The sequence below is a fragment of the Papio anubis genome, chromosome 12 (genome assembly GCF_008728515.1).
Source record: "Papio anubis isolate 15944 chromosome 12, Panubis1.0, whole genome shotgun sequence".
Taxonomy (NCBI): Eukaryota; Metazoa; Chordata; class Mammalia; order Primates; family Cercopithecidae; genus Papio; species Papio anubis.
This window is the reverse complement of record NC_044987.1, coordinates 22,734,757-22,759,847: the sequence shown is the minus strand read 5'-3', so window position 1 is coordinate 22,759,847 and position 25,091 is coordinate 22,734,757. Positions and strand designations below refer to the sequence as shown.

The 25,091-nt window shown below is 42.1% G+C and overlaps 1 protein-coding gene across 4 annotated transcripts in view; it reads left to right on the top strand.

Annotated features, from left to right (window-relative positions):
- The window catches only part of SIK2 (salt inducible kinase 2), a 125,240-nt gene that overhangs the window by 94,351 nt on the left and 5,798 nt on the right, over positions 1–25,091 (top strand). For 3 of the 4 annotated variants that reach the window (XM_003910678.4, XM_021926523.2, XM_017948957.3), the window contains 6 exons: positions 4,876–5,000; positions 5,438–5,561; positions 7,198–7,418; positions 9,303–9,455; positions 16,549–16,713; positions 23,832–24,060. In XM_003910678.4, coding sequence (XP_003910727.1) covers positions 4,876–5,000; positions 5,438–5,561; positions 7,198–7,418; positions 9,303–9,455; positions 16,549–16,713; positions 23,832–24,060 — 1,017 coding nt within the window. The remainder of the gene's footprint in view (positions 1–4,875; positions 5,001–5,437; positions 5,562–7,197; positions 7,419–9,302; positions 9,456–16,548; positions 16,714–23,831; positions 24,061–25,091) is intronic. The other variant, XM_031652973.1, reaches the window with a different exon arrangement.

The following is a 25,091-nucleotide window of genomic DNA, read 5'->3' as shown; positions in this document are numbered from 1 at the left end:
TATGTTCAGATATATCCTTGGTCTGCTGTTGCTGGTTAATTAAGAGATAGAGGACTCAGCTTTTGAGGCCTAGTTGATTTTCATGAGAGTCAGTAACTGATCTGTAATTAAAGACTCTACCCCAAATCCTCTTCTATAAATATTTCAGACCATATAGAACCCAGGTGAGAGAATATGAATACAAATTGGAGAAGACTAAGGAGTCAGGAGGCTAAATGCAATGTGGAATTCCTGAACTGAAAAGGAACACGTGACTAAACTCATGAAATGTTAAGTCTGTAGTTTAATTAATAGTAGTGAATCAATGTTTTGATAATTGAAGCTTAGTTTTGGTGATTATACTGTAGGTATGTAAAATGTTAACATTAGAGGAAGCTGGGTGAAGGGTATGAGGAATTCTGAATTTACTGTTGCAACTCTTCTGTAAATCTAAAAATATTTCAAAATTAAGAGTTTAAAAAAGTCAAAATGAAGCCACATGGCATGGCATAAATGTTTTGTTTATAATAGCAAGCAGAATGTCTGAGGAACATAGCCAAAGTTTTAGGTATTAACTTGCATATCAGAGTTAGAGAAGATATTAAATTAGAAAGATGTTTGCTTTCTAGCAGGGCTAGGCTGGATCTGAGTCTGGTAGAGAGAGAGACGAATGCCCAAGTGATTGTTTTCATAATGCTTTCCAAGTCAGATGATTATTATTTTGTGTTGTTGCAAGACTTCTGTGTTTGCACAGTGGTTGACATGTGTATGGAATGCTGATGTTTAATGAAGGAATGAATGAAATTGGTTAGTATGATGAAACATGAATATAGTCCATGTCATTTGAATAAATGGCAGTAAGAAATAAATCCTGCATTTTCATATTTCATCCCCCCCTACTCACCCCCCACTTCACAATGCACCTTATGCATTTAGGCAGAAAGCTGCAGACTGGGTGAAGCAAGTTATCCAGATTCCTGTGAAGAAATTAAAAGGCTCTTATTTTTAAGTGCCTTTTGCTGCCACTTCTTAACCCTGACAATTATTAACTTCTTCAAAAATAACTATTTTTGACATGCCAGTGAAAGACATGAAGGTAGTGGTTAACAATGAAGCCTCGAAGTAGTTAAACTTGGTTTCTATTCCACTGGTGCAACTTAGTAGCTAGCTGTATAACCTCTGGCAAAATACTTAACTTTATATCCTCACTTTCTCCTAAAATAAGGATACTTCATAGAACTAAGAAGAAATTATCTTCAGAGAGCTTAAGTCAGCTCCTGTCACGTAGTAGAGCACTTTTAAAAGAGGTAGGAACAACATATTCATATGGTAAACATTTATCGAGCAGCTCTTGTCTGCAGATGATATGCTGAGAGTTGGGAGTACAGACTATTGTCCCCTATTCTCTGCTCCCGAGGAACTTAGTCAGATGTGATAGACAGATAAGTAAAATAATAAATAATAATAGCAACGATAGCTTCTGTTTATTGGCTACCTACTGTGTTTCAATCGCAATATAATATCTATTTCTATTAATACAACTACTTTATGAAGTGTAAATATTGTCCCTATTTTTCAGATGAGGAAACCAAGGCTCCAAGAAGTTAAGTAATTTGTTCAAGATTACATAGCTAATGGAAAACCCAAGATTTGATCCCCAATCTGCCTAACACCAAAGTCTTCCTTAACCCATTCTTCAGATGATTACAAATCCAGTGTTTGGCAGAGGGCAGTGGCTCACACCTGTAGTCCCAGCACTTTGGGGGCTGAGGCAGGAGGATCAGTTGAGCCAAGGAGTTTAAGACCAGCCTCCACAACATAGTGAGACCTTGCCTCTACCCAAAAAAAAATAATAATAGTTAAAAAAAAATTAGCCAGGCATGGTCGTGTGAGTCTGTGGTCCCAGCTCTTTGGAAGGCTGAGGCAAAAAGATCACTTGAGCTTGGGAGATGAAGGCTACAGTGAGCTGTGATTCACACCTCTGCCCTCCAGCCTGGGCAACAGAGCAAGACCAGTCTCAAAAACATATATAAATATAACATTTGAAGTGCTTTGACAAGGTTATAGAAGACCTCAGCACATGTAATATTGTTACAGCTTAGTGAGCCTGTCCTTCAGTGTTTCTTTTAATATTCCTATAGACCCAAGTTTCTATATTCATATTACCTACAGAAAATAGAAATAATTACTTAGTACCATTCCTCTTGTAAGTGAACAGGAAGCTTTCTTTGTGCTAGATTTGTAAAGCAGAGGTTGAAACTGGGCTACCACGGGTCCAGAGAAGCGTTCCTAGCTCTTGTTCTCTTGCCTGTGAAGTGTACCATGAGAGCCTAAGGCAATAAAGAGGCCAGGCCACCTTCTTTACAGGCCTCTGTCCCATTCACTCCTTTGAGTTTATTTCACCAGGTCTGAGGAATTTCAGAATGATGTGACTCTATAAGGGCTCCTGGAGACATTAAAACTTACCAATGGGCCAGGTGGTGGCTCACACCTGTAATCCCAGCACTTTGGGAGGCCACAGCGGGTGGATTGCTTCAGCGCAGGATTTGGAGACCAGCCTGGGAAACATAGCGAATCCCTGTCTCTACAAAAAATTTTACAAAAATTAGCCGGGTATGGTGGAGCACACCAGTGCTACTCAGGAGGTTGAAGTGCAAGGACTGCTGTGAGCTGAGATCGTGCCACTGCACTCCAGCCTGGGCAACAGAGCAAGACCCTGTCTCAAAAAAAAAAAAAAACAAAAAACCTTACCCATGCTATTTGGAGAGTATCCTCAATTTACAGGCACTAAAACTCATCCTGTGATTATGGTTTAAAGTGCAGCAATTATTGTATGTATTTCAGGATCTCTGAACACACATCCAAGAGTTTCTTGTGCTGCTTTATCCTGTGAGTGAAATTAACATTTGAACATAGTTCTTGACTCATTTAACATCTAGTCCTTGACTCATGAGAACATCTAGTTTCTGACTCATGGGAACATCTAGTCCTTGACTCATCTGAGAGTGTAGTTTTTCTGGAAAATTAGAAATATATATATCTGTATGTGTCCATATGGGATACAGTGTTTTAGGGGTGGTTAGTCATAGAGGTGGTATTGTGAAGATAAGGCCTTTCTGACAGTCATTTTGGAAAGTGGACTGTGGAGCTGAGCTGAGGTTACTTTGTAAAGAGAGAACTTCTCCCTGGCACCCCCATTGCCTCACACTCCTGGATACCAAAGGCAGACCACAGTGGTGTTCACTAGGTTTAGACTGTATCTGAAGCTCTTTCCCCAGATGTACCGTCTTTTCTCTCTTAAACCCTTAAGCTCCCTCTAACTTTTTCTACCACTCCTATCTACTTTTTTGGGACCTTTTTCTCTGAAAGGCAACAGTTGGTGGTAATGGTTTCACAGGAGGAGGAGAGCTGACCTTTCACGTCTAGTATGCTCTGGCATTTTACATTCTTAATCTCATTTAATCCTCGCAGCATCCTATCTGGGTAGGTGGATTATCCCTACATTTATAGATGTGGAAAAAATAACTTTCCTAGAGGACTTGAAGCTTGAAAGTGATAAAACTGGAAATTAGCTCTAGTTCTTATAACTTCATAGATTGTACTCTTCCACGAAGCTGTAATGATGGGGATCATTACTGTTATTACTGTTACTACTGCTTGCCACTAGTTTTTATGTTAGCAAGCTAAGAGAATGCTTTGCCTAAGGTGCACAAGTATGTATGATCTCAAGGTATGAATGGAGTGAGCTGATTTTAACACATTGGGCCTTTACAGCAACCTGCTGACTAGGTATATTTATCATTTTAACTTTACAGATGGGGGAAACTAAGGCTCACAAAGACTGATCCAAAGTCACAAAGCCAGTCAATCTGTCTGGCAGTGGAGACTCGATCCAGTCTTTCTTGAGCCATCTCTTAAAGCTCACTGTGCATGCAATGCTGCACTCCTGCTGGCTGGAGAGCCAGTTCCTGTCACTAAGACAGGTTCTTCCGTTAGGAGTATGGAGCAACATAAGACAGCATGAGTATAACTTAACAAAATAATAGGAATTTGTTTCTTCGGTAAGAACATGAGACTATAAAGGCTTAGCAAAAGGGTATAAACTTGCATTTATAACAATACTTACTAAATTTTTTAATGCATATTGAAGGCATCTGAGTAGTGTTTCTAGAGTGCATTCTCTGTATCAAAACCATAGATTCAGTATGGCTAAGATCATAAGAAGAAGGCCATTAACTGTTTTGAACTATAATGCCACTACGATCCATAAATTAGTAAATGAGTGATGGTGATAGGTGGCTTGTGGCTGGGCTATATGGCCATCACATGTTAATGAGCTATTCAGATGGGTATCTGCCTAAAACAGAATATGTGGACCAACACTTACAGGGTTGTCACTTAGGAAACGCTGCACTCAGTTGCCTTCAAGGGTTATGTATCTGGGGTAATGGCAGCCAGACAGTCGGTTATGTTTAGGTGAATATCTTAGAGTTTTACTCATTTGTTTCTTTCCTTATAGACCATTTAAGATAAAGAGCTCTTTAGCAGCCATCGGGTAATTGAAATTCTAAGATTATCAAATACTAGTTGGGTTGTCCACTTTAAGGCTGATTTTCTTTCACATGATATAAAGTCTTTTACCAATCTCTCACTTACTCTCTTTGGGAAGAAAACTTGATTCATTTACACATACATTCAGCAACATGTATTGAGTACTTACTATTTGCTAGTCATTGTGCTAATGCCAGGGAAACATCACAAGATAAGATGCCATCCCAGTCCTCACAGTAAATAGTAGTGATATTGTTAATACAGCATATTATAGAATTTATTACAGAGAAATGCAGTATAGTTTGAGAGCACAGATGAAAGTAACATTTATTTCCATCCCAATAGATTTCGGTTTTGGAAATTTCTTTAAAAGTGGTGAACTGCTGGCAACATGGTGTGGCAGCCCCCCTTATGCAGCCCCAGAAGTCTTTGAAGGGCAGCAGTATGAAGGACCACAGCTGGACATCTGGGTACTGCTTTGCTTTGCTGTGTTGTTAAATGCATCTATAATGATAATACTTGGTGCTCTGGCCCATCTTAGAAGCTCCTGGTACTTAACATATAAGCAGTATTTCATATTTTCCACATCCACTGGACTATACTTACTCAGAGCATCTTGAAATGGATCCCTCGGAAAGACTCTCTAAGGATAGGTGTCATCCTAATATCAGCAGTAATTTAAAGTTAAGTAGTAATCAAAATGATCAGATCCAAATTCTTTGGTATTTATTATAAGATACTTATTATAGTAGTCAGGGTTTTGGATTTTTTCAAATTCTGAGAAAATAATAAATTCAGACAGGAATTTTTCAGTCCATATGATTTCAAGAGCCCTGGGGATGTTCAGGAAAACAAAGAGCGTTTGACGTTCTTGGTAGAAAAGTCTCTGCATTGTTTTCTTCCCTAGAGTATGGGAGTTGTTCTTTACGTCCTTGTCTGTGGAGCTCTGCCCTTTGATGGACCGACTCTTCCAATTTTGAGGCAGAGGGTTCTGGAAGGAAGATTCCGGATTCCATATTTCATGTCAGAAGGTAACAAGCTTTTCATCTTACTTATGGTGTTTTACAGTGTTAGTGCTCCAAGTGAAAGGCCTAGGTAAAAGCTTGTTTTTTTTCCAAGAGTTTGGGTGCCAAATGAAGTGACTGAGCTATAGGTTAAAAGCTCTAGAAAGAAGCAAACTCCTTTATGTAGGCGAGACAGGTTCCAGCCTTCTACTTGTAACTGAACACACAGCATTTCCCAGATTAACAGCAGCATGTCTTCTCATTCATTCTGGGTCTATAAATGTCCCAGGTTTATTTTAGATTTAACGAAGCCCTTTGTAGATACAGACTCAAAACCATTTTACTCCAATATGTAATGGATTTTATAAAATTAAAATTTTTTAATTAAAAAGCCAACTGGCAAAATTCTGCTAAATTCAGATGAGATGCCATAATCCCTGCCTGTCGTGTATTGAGCTGTTACCTAGACAGCAGTTAAGTTTACCCCTTAGTTTCATTTTGGTAAAATTATTCTTAACTTTTTTCTTTCTACTAACAGTAGAAATAATACTCTTTGTAGTTAAGAGCATGGACTGTGAAGCCAGACTACCATACTGCCTGATTTTAATCCTGAGTCCACCGGTTACTGGCCATATGACTTTCACAAGTTTTATCTCCTCTCTCTCTGCTTCAATTTCCCCATCTATAAAATGGAAATAGCAATAGCTCCTACCCCACGGGTGTTGTAAGGTTTAATTAAATTAATCTGTCAATCAGGTATGGTGGTTTATACCTGTAATTCCAGTGGTTTGGGAGGCCAAGGCAGGAGGATCTGTTAAGGCCAGGAGTTGGAGACCAGCCTGGACAATATTGCAAGACCCTGTCTCTACAAAAAAAAAAAAAAAAATTTCAATTAGCCTGTTGTGGTGGCATGCACCTGTAGTCCTAGCTACTCAGGAAGCTGAGGCAGGAGGATTGCTTGCAGTGAGCTGTGATTGCATTACTGCACTCCATCCTGGGCACCCTGACCAAGAATGAGACCCTGTCTCCAATAATAATAATAATAGTTAATAAGCATAATCTATGTAAAGCACTTAGCACAGCGCCTGGCATATAGTGATAGGAGGTTAGCTTATGTGTGAGTCAAGAGCATCATGTCAGCTTAGAGAATATGCTAGTGCTCAAAGTTGCAGCAGTGCAGTTTTCTTGGTGTAGTCAGAAGTAAGTAATATTTTACATACACTTTTCTCGCTACAGTGATATGGAGGAGAGCAGCAGCCCATTGGAGAGCTCTTTGCCTTGCTTACATAGCCTTAGTATATCAGCATTAGATATGACTGAAAATCGATTTACTGTCTGCTTGTTCTAGGAATGAGGCTTATTTATTTTCTTTAGTGGAAATCAAAGTCTGTTTCTAGATATTTTCAGTTGCGAAATTCAGTAGAAAGTTTCATTTAGCCCAGAATCTGATAGACCTACACCCTCCTGTTTTTCTTAGGTATTTGTTCACCACGTTAACTTGACAAATATAAGTAGCCTGCATGTATTCATTTATTCATTTGACCTTCCGTTTTCCAGTAGAGGATACAAAGATTAACACCCTTGTACAAAGTCACGAGTCAAGCAAATAACCCTGAAGTGCAAGGTGATTTATGTGACTTTTGTAACATTGTGTTTTCTATAGATTGCGAGCACCTTATTCGAAGGATGTTGGTCCTAGACCCATCCAAACGGCTAACCATAGCTCAAATCAGGGAGCATAAATGGATGCTCATAGAAGTTCCTGTTCAGAGACCTGTTCTGTATCCACAAGAGCAAGAAAATGAGCCATCCATCGGGGAGTTTAATGAGCAGGTTCTGCGACTGATGCACAGCCTTGGAATAGATCAGCAGAAAACCATTGAGGTAAAGTGATCAGAGATTTGACTAAAGGTATTTCAGGGTTCTACTGCACTTAGCTACTTGAACTTTCATACTCACACCTGTCATCCTGGTCTTTTAGCACATGTATCCCCAGCGCCTAGGCGTACTGTTCAGTGTTCCCTATTGATGACATCAGACTCTATTTATATTTACTTTTATTCAGCATCTTAAATTCCTTTCTTTGCCCCATCTGCCAAAACATTCGAGAGGAGGCATTTATAAAAGAGTCAGAAAAGGCAAAGATGGGAGCTTAACAAATACAAGGTAGAAAGTTGCTTCCAAGATGAAACATGAAGTTTTACATAGGTATTTAACTAGTTTGTATGGAACATAAATGTGCAGCTAGGCAAAGGGCCAAGCAGGAAACAAGAAGGGTAGGTATCAGGTTTAAGAAAGCCGGGGAATTTAGATTGTGAACTGGAGAAACTAAGAAGGCAAAAACAGGTGGGCTCCTGATTTGGAAGTATTTAGGGGTCATAGAACTGTGAAGGGTCATGAACCTGGAAAATTCCTCTTGGCTTTTATTTCTGTCCGCAAATAGTTAGCATACTTATAGGATATACATATTTCTAATACTTCTACAATAGTAAAAAAGCAAACAGTGCTCTTGAGGAAGAAACATAACAAGAATATCAAATGCCGCCTTGTTTGCTGTGAAAGACCAAGGCTCCATGCTGTACTACCTTTCCCCTGCCACGTAGCCATAAGTGAAACCAAACTGACTCTCCTGCTTTGCTCACTGTGCGCTCAGGGATGTTTTTCTGTACTTGTCCCTGAAGTGCATCCAGAGCGGTAGCTGGGCGTGCAATTCCACTGACCTGTGATTTTTGCTGAGACGGCTCTGCATCCTGGTGCCCTGCACAGCACCCATGCCGACTGTCAGGTGGAATTAGAAGCCAAAGGAGCAGTTGTTTCCCTGTTCCCTCAGTATCTGGGAAAGCTGGCAGGCTGGGGATGTGAACATTTGGGAAGCAACTTTATTTTCAAGGTTTTAAGAGGGTGGGACTGCAAAAACAAGAGGAAAAAATTACCTAAGAACGGAGACATAGTGTCTCTCAATTTAGCATCCAGATGCCATTCTCCAGCCCAAAATAATCATCAGAAAGTTCTCCATATACTTTAACCATTCACTTCAGAGTTTTCAATGGTTCAGATTTGTGTTGAAGCCATGGAATTAGAGCCTCGGGCTCAGGTTGCTAACTGACCTTACACCGCCGTTACAGCTATGAGATGGGGCCATGTGGCAGCATTGGGGAATGTCTACATGAGATAATGATGGCATTTTCTCTGACTGGAGAAAAATAAATGGATCTTGTTCATGTAAAAGGGCTGGTCAACCCATTTAAAGGGATCATCATTTATATAATTAATACTAGGCCGGGCACGGTGGCTCAAACCTGTAATCCCAGCACTTTGGGAGGCCAAGACGGGCGGATCACGAGGTCAGGAGATCGAGACCATCCTGGCTAACACGGTGAAACCCCGTCTCTACTAAAAAAAAATACAAAAAATTAGCCGGGCGTAGTGGTGGGCGCCTGTAGTCCCAGCTACTCAGGAGGCTGAGGCAGGAGAATGGCGAGAACCCGGGAGGCGGAGCTTGCAGTGAGCTGAGATCCGGCCACTGCACTCCAGCCTGGGCAACAGAGCAAGACTCTGTCTCAAAAAAAAAAAAAAAAATTAATACTAGAGACTTGAAGTTTTCTGCCTTCCAGTCTTAATTTTGGAGCAGCTTTCATCTTGAGACACACTTTGTTTTTCACTCTGTTTTTAACAGCACACGTTTCTTTCCGCTTTTTTTTAGGCATGTATAGATCATTGCATTGGTCTTTACGGCTCTTTGCCTTTACCACTTGTTTTTTCTTTCAGTCTTTGCAGAACAAGAGCTATAACCACTTTGCTGCCATTTATTTCTTGTTGGTGGAGCGCCTGAAATCACATAGGAGCAGTTTCCCAGTGGAGCAGAGACTTGACGGCCGCCAGCGTCGGCCTAGCACCATTGCTGAGCAAACAGTTGCCAAGGTAATGCCCCCTTAGCTGAGAGTCTTATCTGTGCATGTGCCTGTTCACATGTTCGACAGATTTTTCATATTATACACAGGGTTAGGATTTCACCCTCTACACTCTGTTTTTCTGTAGAGTTTCTGCCTGCCATTCACTAGATTCTCAAATGTTTTAGCACTTTCTCATTTTTAAGGGTTAACTTTATTTCAAGCAGTTTTTTAAAAGAGGTGTTTCTCTTTTTCATCATTCACAATGTTGAGAATTACTGTCACTAGCTTTCACATTCAATTCCATATAACAAATTTTTATTACAGATTTACCATGTGCAAGCTTCTATTCTTAGGCACTGTTGGGGGTAGGATATATAAACTACAGTCATTGCCCTCAGAGACATCACACTATAGAAGTGAAATAAGACAAGATCGTAAACAACCATCATTCACAATAGGGAAAGATGAGTGCTGTAGCAGAGCCAGGGACAGGGGAGAGAGGGGCACAACTGAACAGGGGAAACGGCGTGTAAGACACATCTTCACAGATGGGGAGGACTTGAGTGGTGAGCTGAAGCATTATTGTGAAGAGTTTTGAATGCCAAGGTAAAGAGTTTACTTACAATTCAGTAAGCAACAAGGACCTACTGAAGGCCGCTAAGCTGAAAAGTGATATAATTCTATCCATGCTTTAGGCTAATTAATCTGGTAGCATTATGAAGGATGTGTCAGGAAGAGAAAAGAAGAAATTTGGAGAGAGCAGTTAGGAGAGTGTTACAGTAGAGACGAGAAATACCGAAGGCTTAAATATGGCACTGTTGGAAGCAGAAAAGAAGGGGCAAGTATAAGAACCATTTCAGAGGTAGACTCTGTATGAAGTTAGCAATGGTTCAGAGATGCAGCTCAGCGTGGTGGTTAGAAGCACCTGGAGCAAATCCCAAATTCTACCACTTCCTGCTATGTGACATTTTAAGTTTCTTAAGTCTTTTTGTGCCTTGGTTTCCCAAGTGTGTAATGGGGATAATAATAGAATGCTATGACAATTAAATTAGTTAATATCTGTGAAATAGCTAATGTTTGTGAAATACTATCTGCCTGGCACATAGTAAGTGCTATGTAAATGCTTGTTATATAAAGTAATAAATAAATATTGGGGAGGAAGGGACAACATGACTTAGAGATGACTCTGTTCTTGAGCCAGAGCCTGAGAAAATAGGGGTAGCATTAACTCAGTTGCTCATGAGGAAGATGTGGATCTTGATCCGAGGAGAGAGGCTGGGGCTAGAAATTTGGGAATCGTCCATGTAGAGGTTGAGATGAATGGTTGGTTAGTATGCTCCATTGACTTTCCTGTCCACTTCTGTGAGTAACTGCCTTTATTCAAAATAAAAAAAAAGGCAGAAGAGTTTTGACTTTGTATTTCTTTGGCAGTTTTACAAAATTTACAGGATTATAATAAAATTTTGCACTGGCATCTGCAGAGTATGTTTTAAAAAAGGAAATTAAATCTTCTTGATTTTAGTAGGTAAGTGATGTATTTTGTTATACATACTTTATATATAAAATAAGAGTATTGGCTGGGTGCGGTGGCTCACGCCTGTAATCCCAGCACTTTGGGAGGCCAAGGCGGGTGGATCACAAGGTCAGGAGATCAAGACCATCCTGGCCAACATGGTGAAACCCCGTCTCTACTAAAAATCTAAAAATTAGCCGGGCGTGGCAGCGCGCGCTTGTAGTCCCAGCTACTCAGGAGGCTGAGGCAGGAGACTCACTAGAACCTGGGAGGCAGAGGTTGCAGTGAGCCGAGATCCCGCCACTGCACTCCAGCCTGGGTGACAGAGTGAGACTCTGTCTCAAAAAAAAAAAAAAAAAAAATTGTGAGTATTGATAACAGATGTGAGTAAAATAATGTATCAATATAGTTCGAGATACTTGAGTTAGAGTATCATTGAGCACTTGGAAATCTTCTAAGTTGAATGGTGTTGCTTTCAAGACAGAAAGAAGGAGATAAAATGAAAAACACTTAAGATGTAGTGGAACCCCTTCCTTCTTGCAAATGCCACTAGACAAAAGGATAGGAAGCTGGAAAGCCCCCAGGTCCAGCAGGCTTTCCCTGCCAAGTCTCTTTATTCTTCTTAAACATTACGCAAGTGAGGGAGTGGTGAGGGGTTATATAAACAGTTGTTCCTGAGCACGTGCATATGTTATTGTACACGATATCCTTTCATGTCTAGACTATGAGCAAATTCCCCGGCATATCTCAAATTATATTTAATTTGGCTTAGGGTTCAGATGCATAACATGGCTTCTTATGTTCAATAATTTTTTAATTACCAAGTACTCTGTGTCCTTTATGCATTGACCCAAGTCTCAATGGAACCTACTTAGTGTAACTAAAATGCTTCTACTTCAAATGGAGTCTTCAGTGCTTATTCACATGCTTGCCTGAGAGCCTTCTGGATGCTGAGCAACAGGCCCCTCCTCTCAGAGATTTCACATTTTGAGTTTTAGTGTTGAACTTGTTAAAAAATAGATTTCTGTTTTTATGGATATAAATGTGCCTAAAGTTTTAGTAAAGCCTTCTCACTTTAATTCCTTGGTGTTCTAATTTTTTTTAAAGAAGTGGCAAATCACTTGTTTCTTGATATAGCAGCAAGAAATTGAGGAAACATGATCCAGTCAATACAAAGATAACGTGAGCCGTGGAATCATGCAGACCTCAGGTTCCACACCAAGCTGAGTGACTTCAGGCGAGTCAGCGTCTCTGAGCTCCTGTGCCCTTAAATACAGAATGGAACAGCAATACATACTTCATTAGATTGCTACCAAGATACAATTGGTTAACCTGTACCAGAAGTTTAGTTCAACCAATAGAGCACTTACATGCCAGGCACAGTCCTAGCCACTGTGGCTTCAGAAGTACCCTGGAAACAGTCGCTCCCCTTAAGAAGTTCATAGCCTAGTTACAAAATACCCATTATGGCCTTGCACGGTTGCTCACGCCCGTAATCCCAGCGCTTTGGGAGGCTAAGGCGGGCAGTTCGCTTGAGCCCAGGCGTTTGAGACCAGCCTGGGCAACATGGTGAAACGCCATCTCTACTAAAAATACAAAAATTAGCCGGTTATGGTGGTGCATGCCTATAATCCCAGCTATGCGGGAGACCGAGGCAGGAAAATCGCTTGAACCCAAGAGACAGAGGTTGTAGTGAGCCGAGATCACACCACTTCATTCCAGTCTGGGCGACACAGTGAGGCTCTGTCCCAAAAAGTAAAACATAAAAAAAAATAAAGTACCCATTATTATTATTTAGACAACAGTGGGATTCCCATCTTAGATTTGGAGTGCTTATGTCTGCTGTATAACATGCAGGAAGTATTAGATCTAACTGAGTTCAGACTATTTAGAAAAAATATGTCATGTCTTTGTCTCATACATTCTAACCACTAGTTTTGGTGGGGTTTTAGGGGAGGTTTTGTTTTTGAGATGGGGTCTTGCTTTGTCACCAAGGCCAGACCACAGTGGCAATCACAGCTCACTTTAGCCTCAACCTCCTGGGCTCAGGCGATCCTCCCACCTCAGCTTCCCAAGCAGCTGGAACCACAAGTGCATGCCACCATGCCCAGCTAATTATTTTTTTTATCTTTTGTAGAGATAGGGTCTTGCTATGTTGCCTAGGCTGGTCTCAAATTCCTGGGCTCAAGTAATCCTCCTACCGTGGCCTCCCAGAGTGTTGGGATTGCAGGACCTGATGAAGGTCACACAATTAGTGAGCCACCACACCTGGCCTAACCACTAGTTTTTAAGAGTCCTTCCACTGCAAGTTTCCATCAGCTGTAAACAAACAAGAGTAAAACAATCACCTCCAATTCTTTAATTACTGTTTAGAGGTTGCCCTTCACAACAGGTTGTGCCTGTTTACTAGGGCTGCCATAGCAAAATACCGCAGACCTAGTGGCTTCAACAACGGAAATTATTTTCTCACAGTCCGGGAGGCTGGAAATCAGGATGAGGGTGCCATGAGGGTTGCTATCTGGTGAGGCCTGTCTTCTTGGCTTGTAGCTGGCTATCTTTTCACTGACTCCTTTTCTCTGCGCAAGTGTGGAGAGAAAGATCTCTGGTGTCTCTCCCTCCTCTTAATAAGGACACCTGCTGTGTGGGCTCAGGGCCCCACCCTTTGGACCTCATTTAACCTTAGTTACCTTCTTCAAGGCCCTGTCTCCAGATATCAGTGGCTCAACTTGTGAATTTTGGCAGGACACAATTCAGGTCATAACAAATACTTGCCTATTGGAATAGTAACGAGTTTCTCATAGGGAAGAATATTATTTTCATTTTAATGGTTCTGGAAAGCACAAAGTCCAAAGAAGAGATTAAAAGCAATAAACATGTGGTCTAAAGAGTGATCACAATTGGTTGGGCATAATCATTGAGTATTGACACTCCTAAAGAATATCTTGATAATATCTGCTTCTTGCGTTATTAATTGACCATCTATTTATTTAATATTTGCTAATCAACTGTGCAATGCTGCGCATGCTGTTTGTATATTTATACCCTCTGTTGTTCCAAAAAGACTCCTTTAGTCCTCTCAGTGATCATAAGACTCCTAAAACCCACCACATTTCCTAGGAAGTGATTGTCACAACAAAAAGTGTTATTCCTTGATGCTATCTGTTATTCCTTGATGCTATCTGTTATTCCTCTAACCGAGTCCACAGTCAGTTGTAGTAGTCCAGGTCGGATGTGAATGCTGTCAAGGACAATGTGCTACGCTTGGTCTGGCACAGCACCGTCTGGCCATTTAAAGCGTCCAAGCTAGTGGGAGTCAGGGACGGAGCAGCGTGTCATAGTTAGCGCATGGGCATCTCATTTCCATACGGCACCCTCGGTCATGCTTCGCCCTAATAATTTAGACTACCTTCAGAGAGAAGGAGCAGTCTACTAAAGCTGGGAAGTAGAAATCAATTCTTCAGTTTTATCCTTTGATTGAAAGGCTAATGATGGGGGTAAGAAGAATGTAGCAAATACACTTTAGTGGGGAGTGTAAATTTTACATAGTGACTAGATAAAAATTTTACATAGTAGCTAGATAATTTAAATGCCTGATTTTGAAAGGAAAACGTTGTTTAACCTCAGAAGTAGCACAGAATATAAGCTTGAGGAGTGACAATACAAGGAAAGCTATCTCTTTATCACACTCTGAATCGTGTGCAGTTGTGTATTTGTTTGTTTTGGGGCATCCAGAACATTCTGACACTTTGCTAATGCTACTTTATTCTTTATCTTATACAGTATAGCCAATGATATTAATATTGGAATATACCAAATATAAAGTATGTTGAAAATATATTCAGAGTATATTCAAATATAAAGTATATTTCTAACATACACCCCCATCCTTGAAAATCGTCAATCCGAGATTCTAACTGGGAACCGTTAGTATTTGAGAACGAGACTGCATTCATTTTACAGTCTAATTCTTACATTCTTGTGATCATTCGGAGGCTTTAGGAAGAAGGGGAAAGGAGGAATTAATGTTACTGAGTTAAGGACATTGCATGTTACCTTTTACAGTCCTGACTTCACTGAGAAGTTGGCATTGTGCTCTCACAGTTGAAGAAGATAAGTTTCAGAGAAGTTAGGAAACTTGATTAAGGTCATACAATTTGTAGGTGATGGAGCCAGGAATCAAACTCAGGTCTTGGGAGAGGAGAAGCTACAATCTCATACCATTTGTCCCTTTGATTTGTCTGAATTTAAAATTCACCATCCTATAGCCCTTGAAATAACTATAGCCGGAAAAATATAGGCCATCCTTCTGCCTTTCATAGTCTAGTATGATGATTGTTTTCTCAGATGTGGTGCAGTGCCTGTTATATTTAAAACACATCTAATAAATTATTCTGGTAGTTTTGAAGGGATAGTGATGAAAGGATCATTCAGCAGCTTCATCTTTAAAATCAATCTTTGCCAATTGTCATAAGGAAAGATTCTCTTTTAAATGATTTTTTTTTCCTTTTTTTTTCTTTTCTTTTTTTTTTTGAGACAGAGTCTCGCTCTGTTGCCCAGGCTGGAGTGCAGTGGCATGATCTCGGCTCACTGCAAGCTCCGCCTCCCGGGTTCACGCCATTCTCCTGCCTCAGCCTCCTGAGTAGCTGGGACTACAGGCATCCACCACCATTCCCAGCTAATTTTTTTTTATTTTTTTATTTTTTGGTATTTTTAGTAGAGATGGGGTTTCACCGTGTTAGCCAGGATGGTCTCAATCTCCTGACCTCATGATCCGCCTGCCTCAGCCTCCCAAAGTGCTGGGATTACAGGTATGGGCCACTGCACCCAGCCTTAAATGATTTTTTAAAAGAAGCATTTGTAATGCTTGTTTCCCTAGAGTAGTTAACAAAGGAGACATAAGAACAGACTTCAAACCATCAGGAGCTTTCTATAGTGGGTTGACTTCAAAAACATAGCTTGCAGTAAACGCCTCTCCTTCCACTGGGCCAGCAGGCTGAGTCCAGGCTGTGCATCTCCTTAAAGGAAGGAAGATGTTCCTGTCACCCCACGTGACTGCTGCTTCTCTTTCTTCCTCTTCGCATACACCCTTACCAATAAATACATACCATCTCACCTACACCAAAAAGGTGGGTAGGACAGACAGAGACATAGCACTGACTCCAGCGTCCCTTGTGTTGTAGTTACTTGTGGGTGTGTATATATCTGTCCCTGGTTTAATTTTGAGCTCCTAGGATTTTTCTATTCTTTATCTGTCTGGTAAGTATTATATTTAAAGAAAGCGATAAATATGTTTGTTGAATTGAAACGAGGAACATTCTTGATTCCTCACAAAAGCTAGCTTTCTTGTCACCTGTGTGAAAGTCAAGCATCCCCTCATGAGGCAGAACTGAAATTCTGTACGACCTCTTTCAGAGGAACTGATTGCTGAGTCTGCTTCAGACCACTGCCTGCACCATATGCATGTTTCACCAAGTCTTTCTGGAGTTTCCAATAAATAAATATTCAGTCTTTAATTGCCACAGGAAGAATTATTTTATTCTTAGAACTTTGTGTATTTATAGAGAAGGTATTCATGTTCCCAAACTGTCTGTTCTTGCCATATTTACAGGCACAGACTGTAGGGCTCCCAGTGACCATGCATTCACCGAACATGAGGCTGCTGCGATCTGCCCTCCTGCCCCAGGCATCCAACGTGGAGGCCTTTTCATTTCCGGCATCTGGCTGTCAGGCAGAAGCTGCATTCATGGAAGAAGAGTGTGTGGACACTCCAAAGGTACGGCTGTGTTTGAGAGTCTCGGAACTGGCAGTGTGGCGAGAGATTTCAGTTTGGTCCACAAGTGTTTTACTTTGGCTTTATTGAACGTTATCATTTCCTTAAGTCACTCAGGAGTGATGCTTTTGTGGAGAAAAACCTAAGAACAGTGTCCAGGCTCAACTCTTGTCAGTGTTTATCATTGTGACCATTATGACCATTACGTAATTTGTCAGACCTCGTGGACTTCTGAAAAGTCCTCCTCATCTTTCTCCCTCCTTCACTAATTCCTTCTCTCTTCAAGTTTCCAGATCTCTCACAAGTGTTTGGGAGTATTTTTGATTTGTTTTTTTTTTTTCCCCTAACAAATTAATGCTGAAAACAAAAAAATTAACTTTCATGCCAAATGGGGCTGTATTTGATTGCTATTGCCGCTCTTCTGCATAGGGTACCTCAGGTACAGAACGATGGGCCATCTTTTGTGATCAGTTATACATGTTGTTTTGTCTATTTGGAAATGTTTAAAAGTTAGTGTGCTGGGCCAGGCGTGGCGGCTCAAGCCTATAATCCCAGCACTTTGGGAGGCTGAGGCGGGCAGATTGCCAGAGCTCCGGAGTTCCAGACCACCTTGGGCAACATGGTGAAACTCCCATCTCTACTAAAATACAAAAAATTAGCCAGACATGGTGGCACACACCTGTAATCCAAGCTACTCAGGAGGCTGAGGCACTAGAATGGCTTGAGCCCAGGAGGCCGAGGTTGCAGTCAGTAAGCCGAGATCGCAGCACCACACTCCAGCCTGGGTGACAGAGTGAGACTTCATCTCAAAAACTTAATTAATTAATAAAAATAAAAGTTAGTGTGCAGAATGAAGTTGGCATTTAGGATACGGAAGATGACAGCTTTTCTCATTCATGGATGTTTCTTTAACTTCCAGTGTGTATTATATGTACTTAGCATAAGCAATGTACAGAAGATCATAATAATGGGTAGGAGAGTGTCATAGATAACATAGGTCTTGGAGCATGTTCAAAATAGACCTCCTCTTAGTGTGAACTTGGGCCACATAACAGAACTCTTTGAACCTCAGTTTTCTCTTGTATAAAATGAGAACACCAACTTTATGAGACTGTTATGATGATTAATTGAGATAATGTGTGTGAGGTTTGGGACAGATTATAGATAATAAATATTGGTTTCCTGTATTTTTAGCCTCTTTAGGTAATAAAAAGATGAGTGAGACATGAACTCTGTCTCTCAGAGTTCACTATAGTCTAGCAGAAGAAACATTATACATACTAAACGATGGCGTGCTAGGTACTGAGTAAATTGATAAAAGATAAAATATGGGCCAGGCGTGGTGGCTTATGCCTGTAACCTCAGCACTTTGGGAGGCCGAGGCGGACGGATCATGAGGTCAGGAATTCAAGACCAGCGTGGCCAGCATGGCGAAACTCCATCTCTACTAAAAATACAAAAATTAGCTGGGCGAGGTTGCGGGCACCTGTAATCCTAGCTACACAGGAGGCTGAGGCAAAATAATTGCTTGAACCCAGGAGGTGGAGGTTGCAGTGAGCCAAGATTATGCCATTGCATGCCAGCCCAGGTGACAGTGCTAGACTGTACCTCAAAAAAAATAATAAAATAAAAAGATAAAATATGATCGGTCCCTTAAGGAAGTATAAATCAGAACAAGACTAGAAAGAGGCAGGGGGAGTTGCTTTTAGCTGTTTGATCAGGAAGGTCCGGTTTAATGATCAGAACTGGGGATCGAGAGGCGGGTAGACCCCAGACAGGTGGCTGGAAACCGGGGGTGGGGGGTGATGTCTACAGTGGAGGCAAGACTGGAAAAAGCAAGTACTAGGGAAGCCTAAGTCCATCTCCGTATAGAGGGGTTCAGATGGTTTGAGGAAAAGGGCACGTGCAGGGAAGCGTGTGAAATAAAGATGGAGGAGGTTAGCGTTGAATGGCAAGCCAAGAAATTTAGATGTTTCCCCTAAGCGAGTGCTTTCAATATGGGGATAGGTTTTGGTTATCAGTTGAAACAACTGAAGGCACAGTTGTTCGGGGAGTAGGAAACCACTGAAGATATTTGAGCGAGGAAGCTCTGGGATCCGTGTTGCACATCAGAAAGTTAGCCTGCATATCGCTGTGTGCCCCGGTGCAGGGGAGAAACGTGACCAGGAAGACAGGTTAGAGCCTGTGTCCAGGAGGGAGGCGATGATAGTGACCATGAACCTGGAGGGGAGGAGACGGTAGAAATGAGACGGTGCAGATAAAATTGATAGAATATTAAGGTCTAGGGAGAAGACCAAACCAATAACAAGATTTTGAGCCTAGATGGAGGGTGACAGCTGTTTTCAGAAATGGGGAACTAAAGGCAGGGCAGATTCAAGAAGGTTGACCATGAGTTCAGACAAGCGTAACCCACAGCAGGCAGCTCAGTGCAAGGCTGCCACAAGCCGGTGTTGAGCTGAGTTGCTGACCAAAAGGATTTAGTGTCTGGGCTCCTGAGGATGAGTCCACTGCCTGGGCGCAGTCTTTCTTCTCTGCCTGTGGTTGCTACTATAGACCCACTCAGAAATTTAGACATCAATTAAGGCAGCATCATTCATTTATTGTAAAGATGTAATTCCCTCAAAAGAATTAAAATGCAGTTGACTCAAGGCTTGTATGTGAGGGCATCAGGCCTAAAACACAGCTCGGGCACTGACTGCTGTATTATGTAGGGCAAGCTATTTTTAAAGCTTGTGATTGTTACTGTAACCAGGAAACAGGCAGGAAATGAATGATTTTGCAGAAGATACAGACAGGAGCTAGATGGTATATTCGCATTTGTAGGAAGAGCAGTGCCACGCTGGAGCTGGCCACCCACACTGACAATGCCACGGTGGCACTCAGCCAGGCCATAGACATGCTCCGGGCTTCTTTGTGGACCATTTTATTTATGTCAGTGAAAATGTCCCTCTTCCCTCCCTAGGACCTCTTTCTTGGGGCCCATAAGTAAGTGCACACACACACAGAAAAACTATCAGAGACACGGTTCCCTTTTTATTGAGACTGCCTTGTGTGAATTTACTGTAACACCCATTTGTTGTTTTCTGATTGATGCTTCATAGCTGCATGTATTGATACTTGCATTTCTCCTCTCAACTGGGGACACGTATCGCGCATCTCAAAGAGACTTCAGCTCTCCTTCCCTCCCAGAAATCTTCAGTGCTTAAAACTGTCAGTAAAATCCCTTAGGAAGTCTGAATGGAAACTTTGATTTGCAGCTTCAAAAAAATACTGCCTTTCTGAGATAGTCGCCCAACTCTAGATAAGCATGGTTGGATCAGGTGCTCCAAACAGGAACTGAGATCCACAGGTGACATGGGGGCCATATGGGAGGGCAGATGCATAAACCCTGCAGAATAAATCTCCTTTGCGTATCTCTTTTTAATAAGGAATTTTTTATACATACATATACACATACACTTGAGTCATTTTTAGCTTTTTTTTTTTTTTTTTTTTGAGATGGAGTATCACTCTTGTCAACCAGGCTGGAGTGCAGTAGCGCGATCTCATCTTACTGCAACCTCCACCCGCCGGGTTCAAGCGATTCTCTTGCCTCAGACTCCCGAGTAACTGGGACAACAGGCGCCCACCACCACGCCCAGCTAAGTTTTGTACTTTTAGTAGAGATGGGTTTTGCCATGTTGGCCAAGCTGGTCTCGAACTGACCTCAGGTGATCCGCCCACTTGGCCTTCCAAAGTACTGGGATTACAGGCATGAGCCACCACGCCCAGCCCATTTTTAGCGTTTTTATTTGAAATGTAATAAAAGGATTTTCCGAATTACCCCCTTCATAGCCGGATAGCAGAAGGAAACTGTGAGGGTAAATCCTGAAAATGCAGATATAGTAGAGGTGTTTCGTGTCTACTTACATTTTTAATAACTTTTTTTATGACAAAGGTAATACATACAAGTTCTGAAAAGGATATACATCTGGCCAGGTGCAGTGGCTCACGCCTGTAATCCCAGCACTTTGGGAGGCTGGGTGGATCACCTGAGGTCAAGAGTTTAAGAAAAGCCTGGCCAACATGGCAAAACCCCAGCTCTACTAAAAATACAAAAATTAACCAGGCATGGTGGTGCATACCTGTAGTCCCAGCTACTCAGGAGGCTGAGGCAGGAGAATTGCTTAAACCCGCAAGTTGGAGGTTGCAGTGAGCTGAGATTGCACCACTGCACTCCAGCCTCGGCGACAGAGTGAGACTGTCTCACCAGAAAAAGAGAAAAGAAAAAGAAAAATCAAATCAATGAAAAATCAAGTCATTGTTTTCTAGCTGTCCCAGGATAAAATTGAACTCAGCAAATATTTTGTAATAAAAGACATAATTCCTCTTGTAGTCTAGATGAGAAAATAAATGTATAAACTGACAATTTAAGTAAAACCATAAATTCAGGGGTACTGCCGGGTGTTTTGTGTGGCTCAGTAAAAATATTAAGGATAAAAAAAGAACCTGCATGAAAAGAAACACTGAACAGACAACCCACAGAATGAGAGAACATTTTTGCAATCTATCCATCTGACAAAGGTCTAATATCCAGTCTATAAGGAACTTAAACAAATTTACAAGAAAAAAAAACATTAAAAAGTGGGCAAAGGACAAGAACAGACACTTCTGAAAAGAAGACACTCATGCAGCCAACAAACGTATGAAAAAAAGCTCAGCATCACTGATCGTTAGAGAAATGCAAATCAAACCCACAATGAGATACTATCTCATGCCAGTCAGAATGGCAATTATTAAAAAGTTAGGAACAACAGATACTGACCTGGTTGCAGAGAGAAAGGAACACTTTTACACTGTTGGTGGGGGTGTAAATTAGTTCAGCCATTGTGGAAGACAATGTGGCGATTCCTCAAGGATCTAGAAGCAGAAATACCATTTGACCCAGCAATCCCATTACTGGGTATATACCTAAAGGATTATAAATCATTCTATTATAAAGATACATGCACGAGTCTGTTCGTTGCAGCACTATTCACAACAGCAAAGACACGGAATTAACCCAAATACCCATCAGTGATAGACTGGATAAAGAAAATGTGGTACATGTACACCAATACTACGCAGCCATAGAAAGGGTTGAGAACATGTCCTTTGCAGGGACATGAATGGAGCTGGAAGCCATTATCCTCAGCTGAACAGAAAACCAAACACCACATGTTCTCACTTATAAGTAGGAGTAGAATGGACACATGAGGGGAACAACACACACTGGGGTCTATTGCGGGGTAGGGAGAGGGAGAGCATCAGGAAGAATAGCTGATGCATGCAGGGCTTAATACCTAGGTGATGGGTTGATAGGTGCAGCAAACCACCATGGCACACGCTTACCATGTAACAAACCTGCACATCCTGCACATAGACCCTGGAACTTAAAAATTGAAGAAAAAAAAAAAGAGCCTACTTGTATGGCTTATCCTATGAGAAATGTCTTTTGACGGCGGCCGTAAGTATAAGGATGCTCAATAGATAATTACTTAATGATCTTCTTTTCTCTGTTGCCTTATTTATTTCTAAACCATTCTTGGCTAGTTTTAGAAAATTGTATTAGTAGAGAGTTAAGGAGCTTAGAGGTATGAATATAATTTCTCAAACAGCCATTCTTTCTTGCAAGGGAACTATTAAGTTTAGTCAGAAAGGAAAGTTTATCTGGGGAAGGACCAAGGAGAGAGTAAGAGTTGCTGGCTAGGTTTCAGAGTTTTGCTTTCTGTTGCCATGGGGAAGGTTGGCCAATGTGGAAAGGAAGCATTTGCCACTCTTCCTCTTAAATGACCACTCATCACTTTAAAACCCTGTAATGCATTAGCCACCTTACCCGAGTGAGGGCTACAGCCCAGAATGGATTTCATGGTATAACCTTCCCCTCCCTGCAGCAAACAAAGATCTGAGTCACCCGAGTCTCCTTCTCCAAATAAAGGGCCTCGCCGCGCCTTCAGATTGGCTGCCGTAAGAGGAAAGTTTCCTGTGTGTCTGGCAAAGGGAAACCCCACGCCACCTCTCACATACATGAGCTTCTCCTGCTTCCAAAGGAAACAGCAGCTCTACCCAGTGTTTTCCAGGTGAAAGTACTGCTCAGAACGAAGCGTCTTATTACTGGCTGTTCCTGAGCAGCTATTCATAGGAGAAAATAGATTGATTTCCACGGGGGAATAGTTAAGGTAATGAGGTAAATAATTACCTCCTCACAGGGGCCTTTCCAGCCAGAACTTGCAACCACAAACCCCCCCCACTCCCACCCTGCCGCCGGTGTGCTGTTCTGCCTGCCATTGGGCGGTTTGCGTGGCAACTGCATGGGACGGGCCAGTGCTTGCAGGGAGCTGTGCCGCGCTCACCCCTGTGGGATAGGAACCATCCATAACGTATATGTTGCTGCAGGAGACAGAATTCAGTGCCCTGGGGCTTATTAGCCTTTGCTGGAATTTTGGGCCAGTGAGCCATTTGTTGTTCTACAATGGAAGGCTTTGGCTGTCTGCCATTTGAATTTTTTTCAATCCTTTTTGTGGTATCAGTCTGTCTATATAGAATTCTTACTTTCCATTCCTCAGGCACATAGAACCAATTAAAGACTAGAACAAACGGGCAGGTACTTAAATTATGAACATAAAAGTCTTCCTAAAACCTTCCAGTATGTTTATGGTTGAAAAGATGACTACCCCCCCCCCCTTTTTTTTTTTTTTAGCAGTGAACCATGCCGTTTAAAAAAAAAAAAAAAAAAAAAAAAACTCATCTTCCCCCTCTTCATTTCCCTTATTTAAAAAAAAAAATAACCGGTAGGCCTCAAACTAATATACCCCTGTTCTTCTGGAAACCACTAGAAAAGTTGTTTATTGTAATAATGATGACTCAGAGAAACCTGGGCAGCAGTGCCAGTTCAGGTCATCACGGGCTTCTGTCTCTCTCTGAGTCCTGCAGTTCACTTGCCTTCACTTCTAATCTATGTGTTGTCATTCATAATAAATATGTGCATGTTTAAATATTTTACTTAATTTCTAGTTTGCCACAAGTCTTGACATGTTTTCCTTTGTGGATTTTTCTGTCTCAGCAGTGCAGAAACTGAGTTTCCTCTCTCCCCTGGCGTTTAGGTCAATGGCTGTCTGCTTGACCCTGTGCCTCCTGTCCTGGTGCGGAAGGGATGCCAGTCACTGCCCAGCAACATGATGGAGACCTCCATTGACGAAGGGCTGGAGACAGAAGGAGAGGCTGAGGAAGACCCCGCTCATGCCTTTGAGGCATTTCAGTCCACACGCAGCGGGCAGAGACGGCACACTCTGTCAGAAGTGACCAATCAACTGGTCGTGATGCCTGGAGCAGGTACGGTAGAGGAGCGACACTAGCTTAAGTCTTCATGGCATCATCTCATACTCCAATCGCCAATAAGTGGTCATGATGCCAGCCAACTCCTAAAATTGAATCGATAGCTTATTCCTTTATGGAGCAGATTCAGCAGGCATCGCAGATGCAGCCTGGCAGCAGCTATCAAAGGTGAATTGAAATGTCTCAGAGTTGGCTCCCGTAGTCCCCAGGATTCATCTGGGTGCCACATGATTCATCAGGGACTCTGGCTCTTTTGGAGCGGCTGTGATCTTACAGTCTTTTGGAGCGGCTGTGATCTTACAGTCTTTTGGAGTGGCTGTGATCTTACAGTCTTTTGGAGCGGCTGTGGTCTTACAGTCTTTTGGAGCGGCTGTGGTCTTACAGTCTTTTGGAGTGGCTGTGATCTTACAGATGCCACTTCCGGAGTGTTTTCCCCACTAAACTTGAAGATGACTAAATTGGCCAGTAAAAAGTAAACCTCTGGGCCGGGCGCGGTGGCTCACGCCTGTAATCCCAGCACTTTGGGAGGCCGAGGCGGGCGGATCACAAGGTCAGGAGATCGAGACCACGGTGAAACTCCGTCTCTACTAAAAATACAAAAAATTAGCCGGGCGCGGTTGTGGGCGCCTGTAGTCCCAGCTACTCGGGAGGCTGAGGCAGGAGAATGGCGTGAACCCGGAAGGCGGAGCTTGCAGTGAGCTGAGATCCGGCCACTGCACTCCAGCCTGGGCAACAGAGCAAGACTCTGTCTCTAAAAAACAAAACACAAGCCAGGTGCAGTGGCTCAAGCCTGTAATCCCAGCACTTTGGGAGGCCAAGACGGGCGGATCACGAGGTCAGGAGATCGAGACCATCCTGGCTAACACGGTGAAACCCCGTCTCTACTAAAAAAATACAAAAAAATAGCCCGGCGAGGTGGTGGGCGCCTGTAGTCCCAGCTACTCGGGAGGCTGAGGCAGGAGAATGGCGTGAACCCGGGAGGCGGAGCTTGCAGTGAGCCGAGATCGCGCCACTGCACTCCAGCCTGG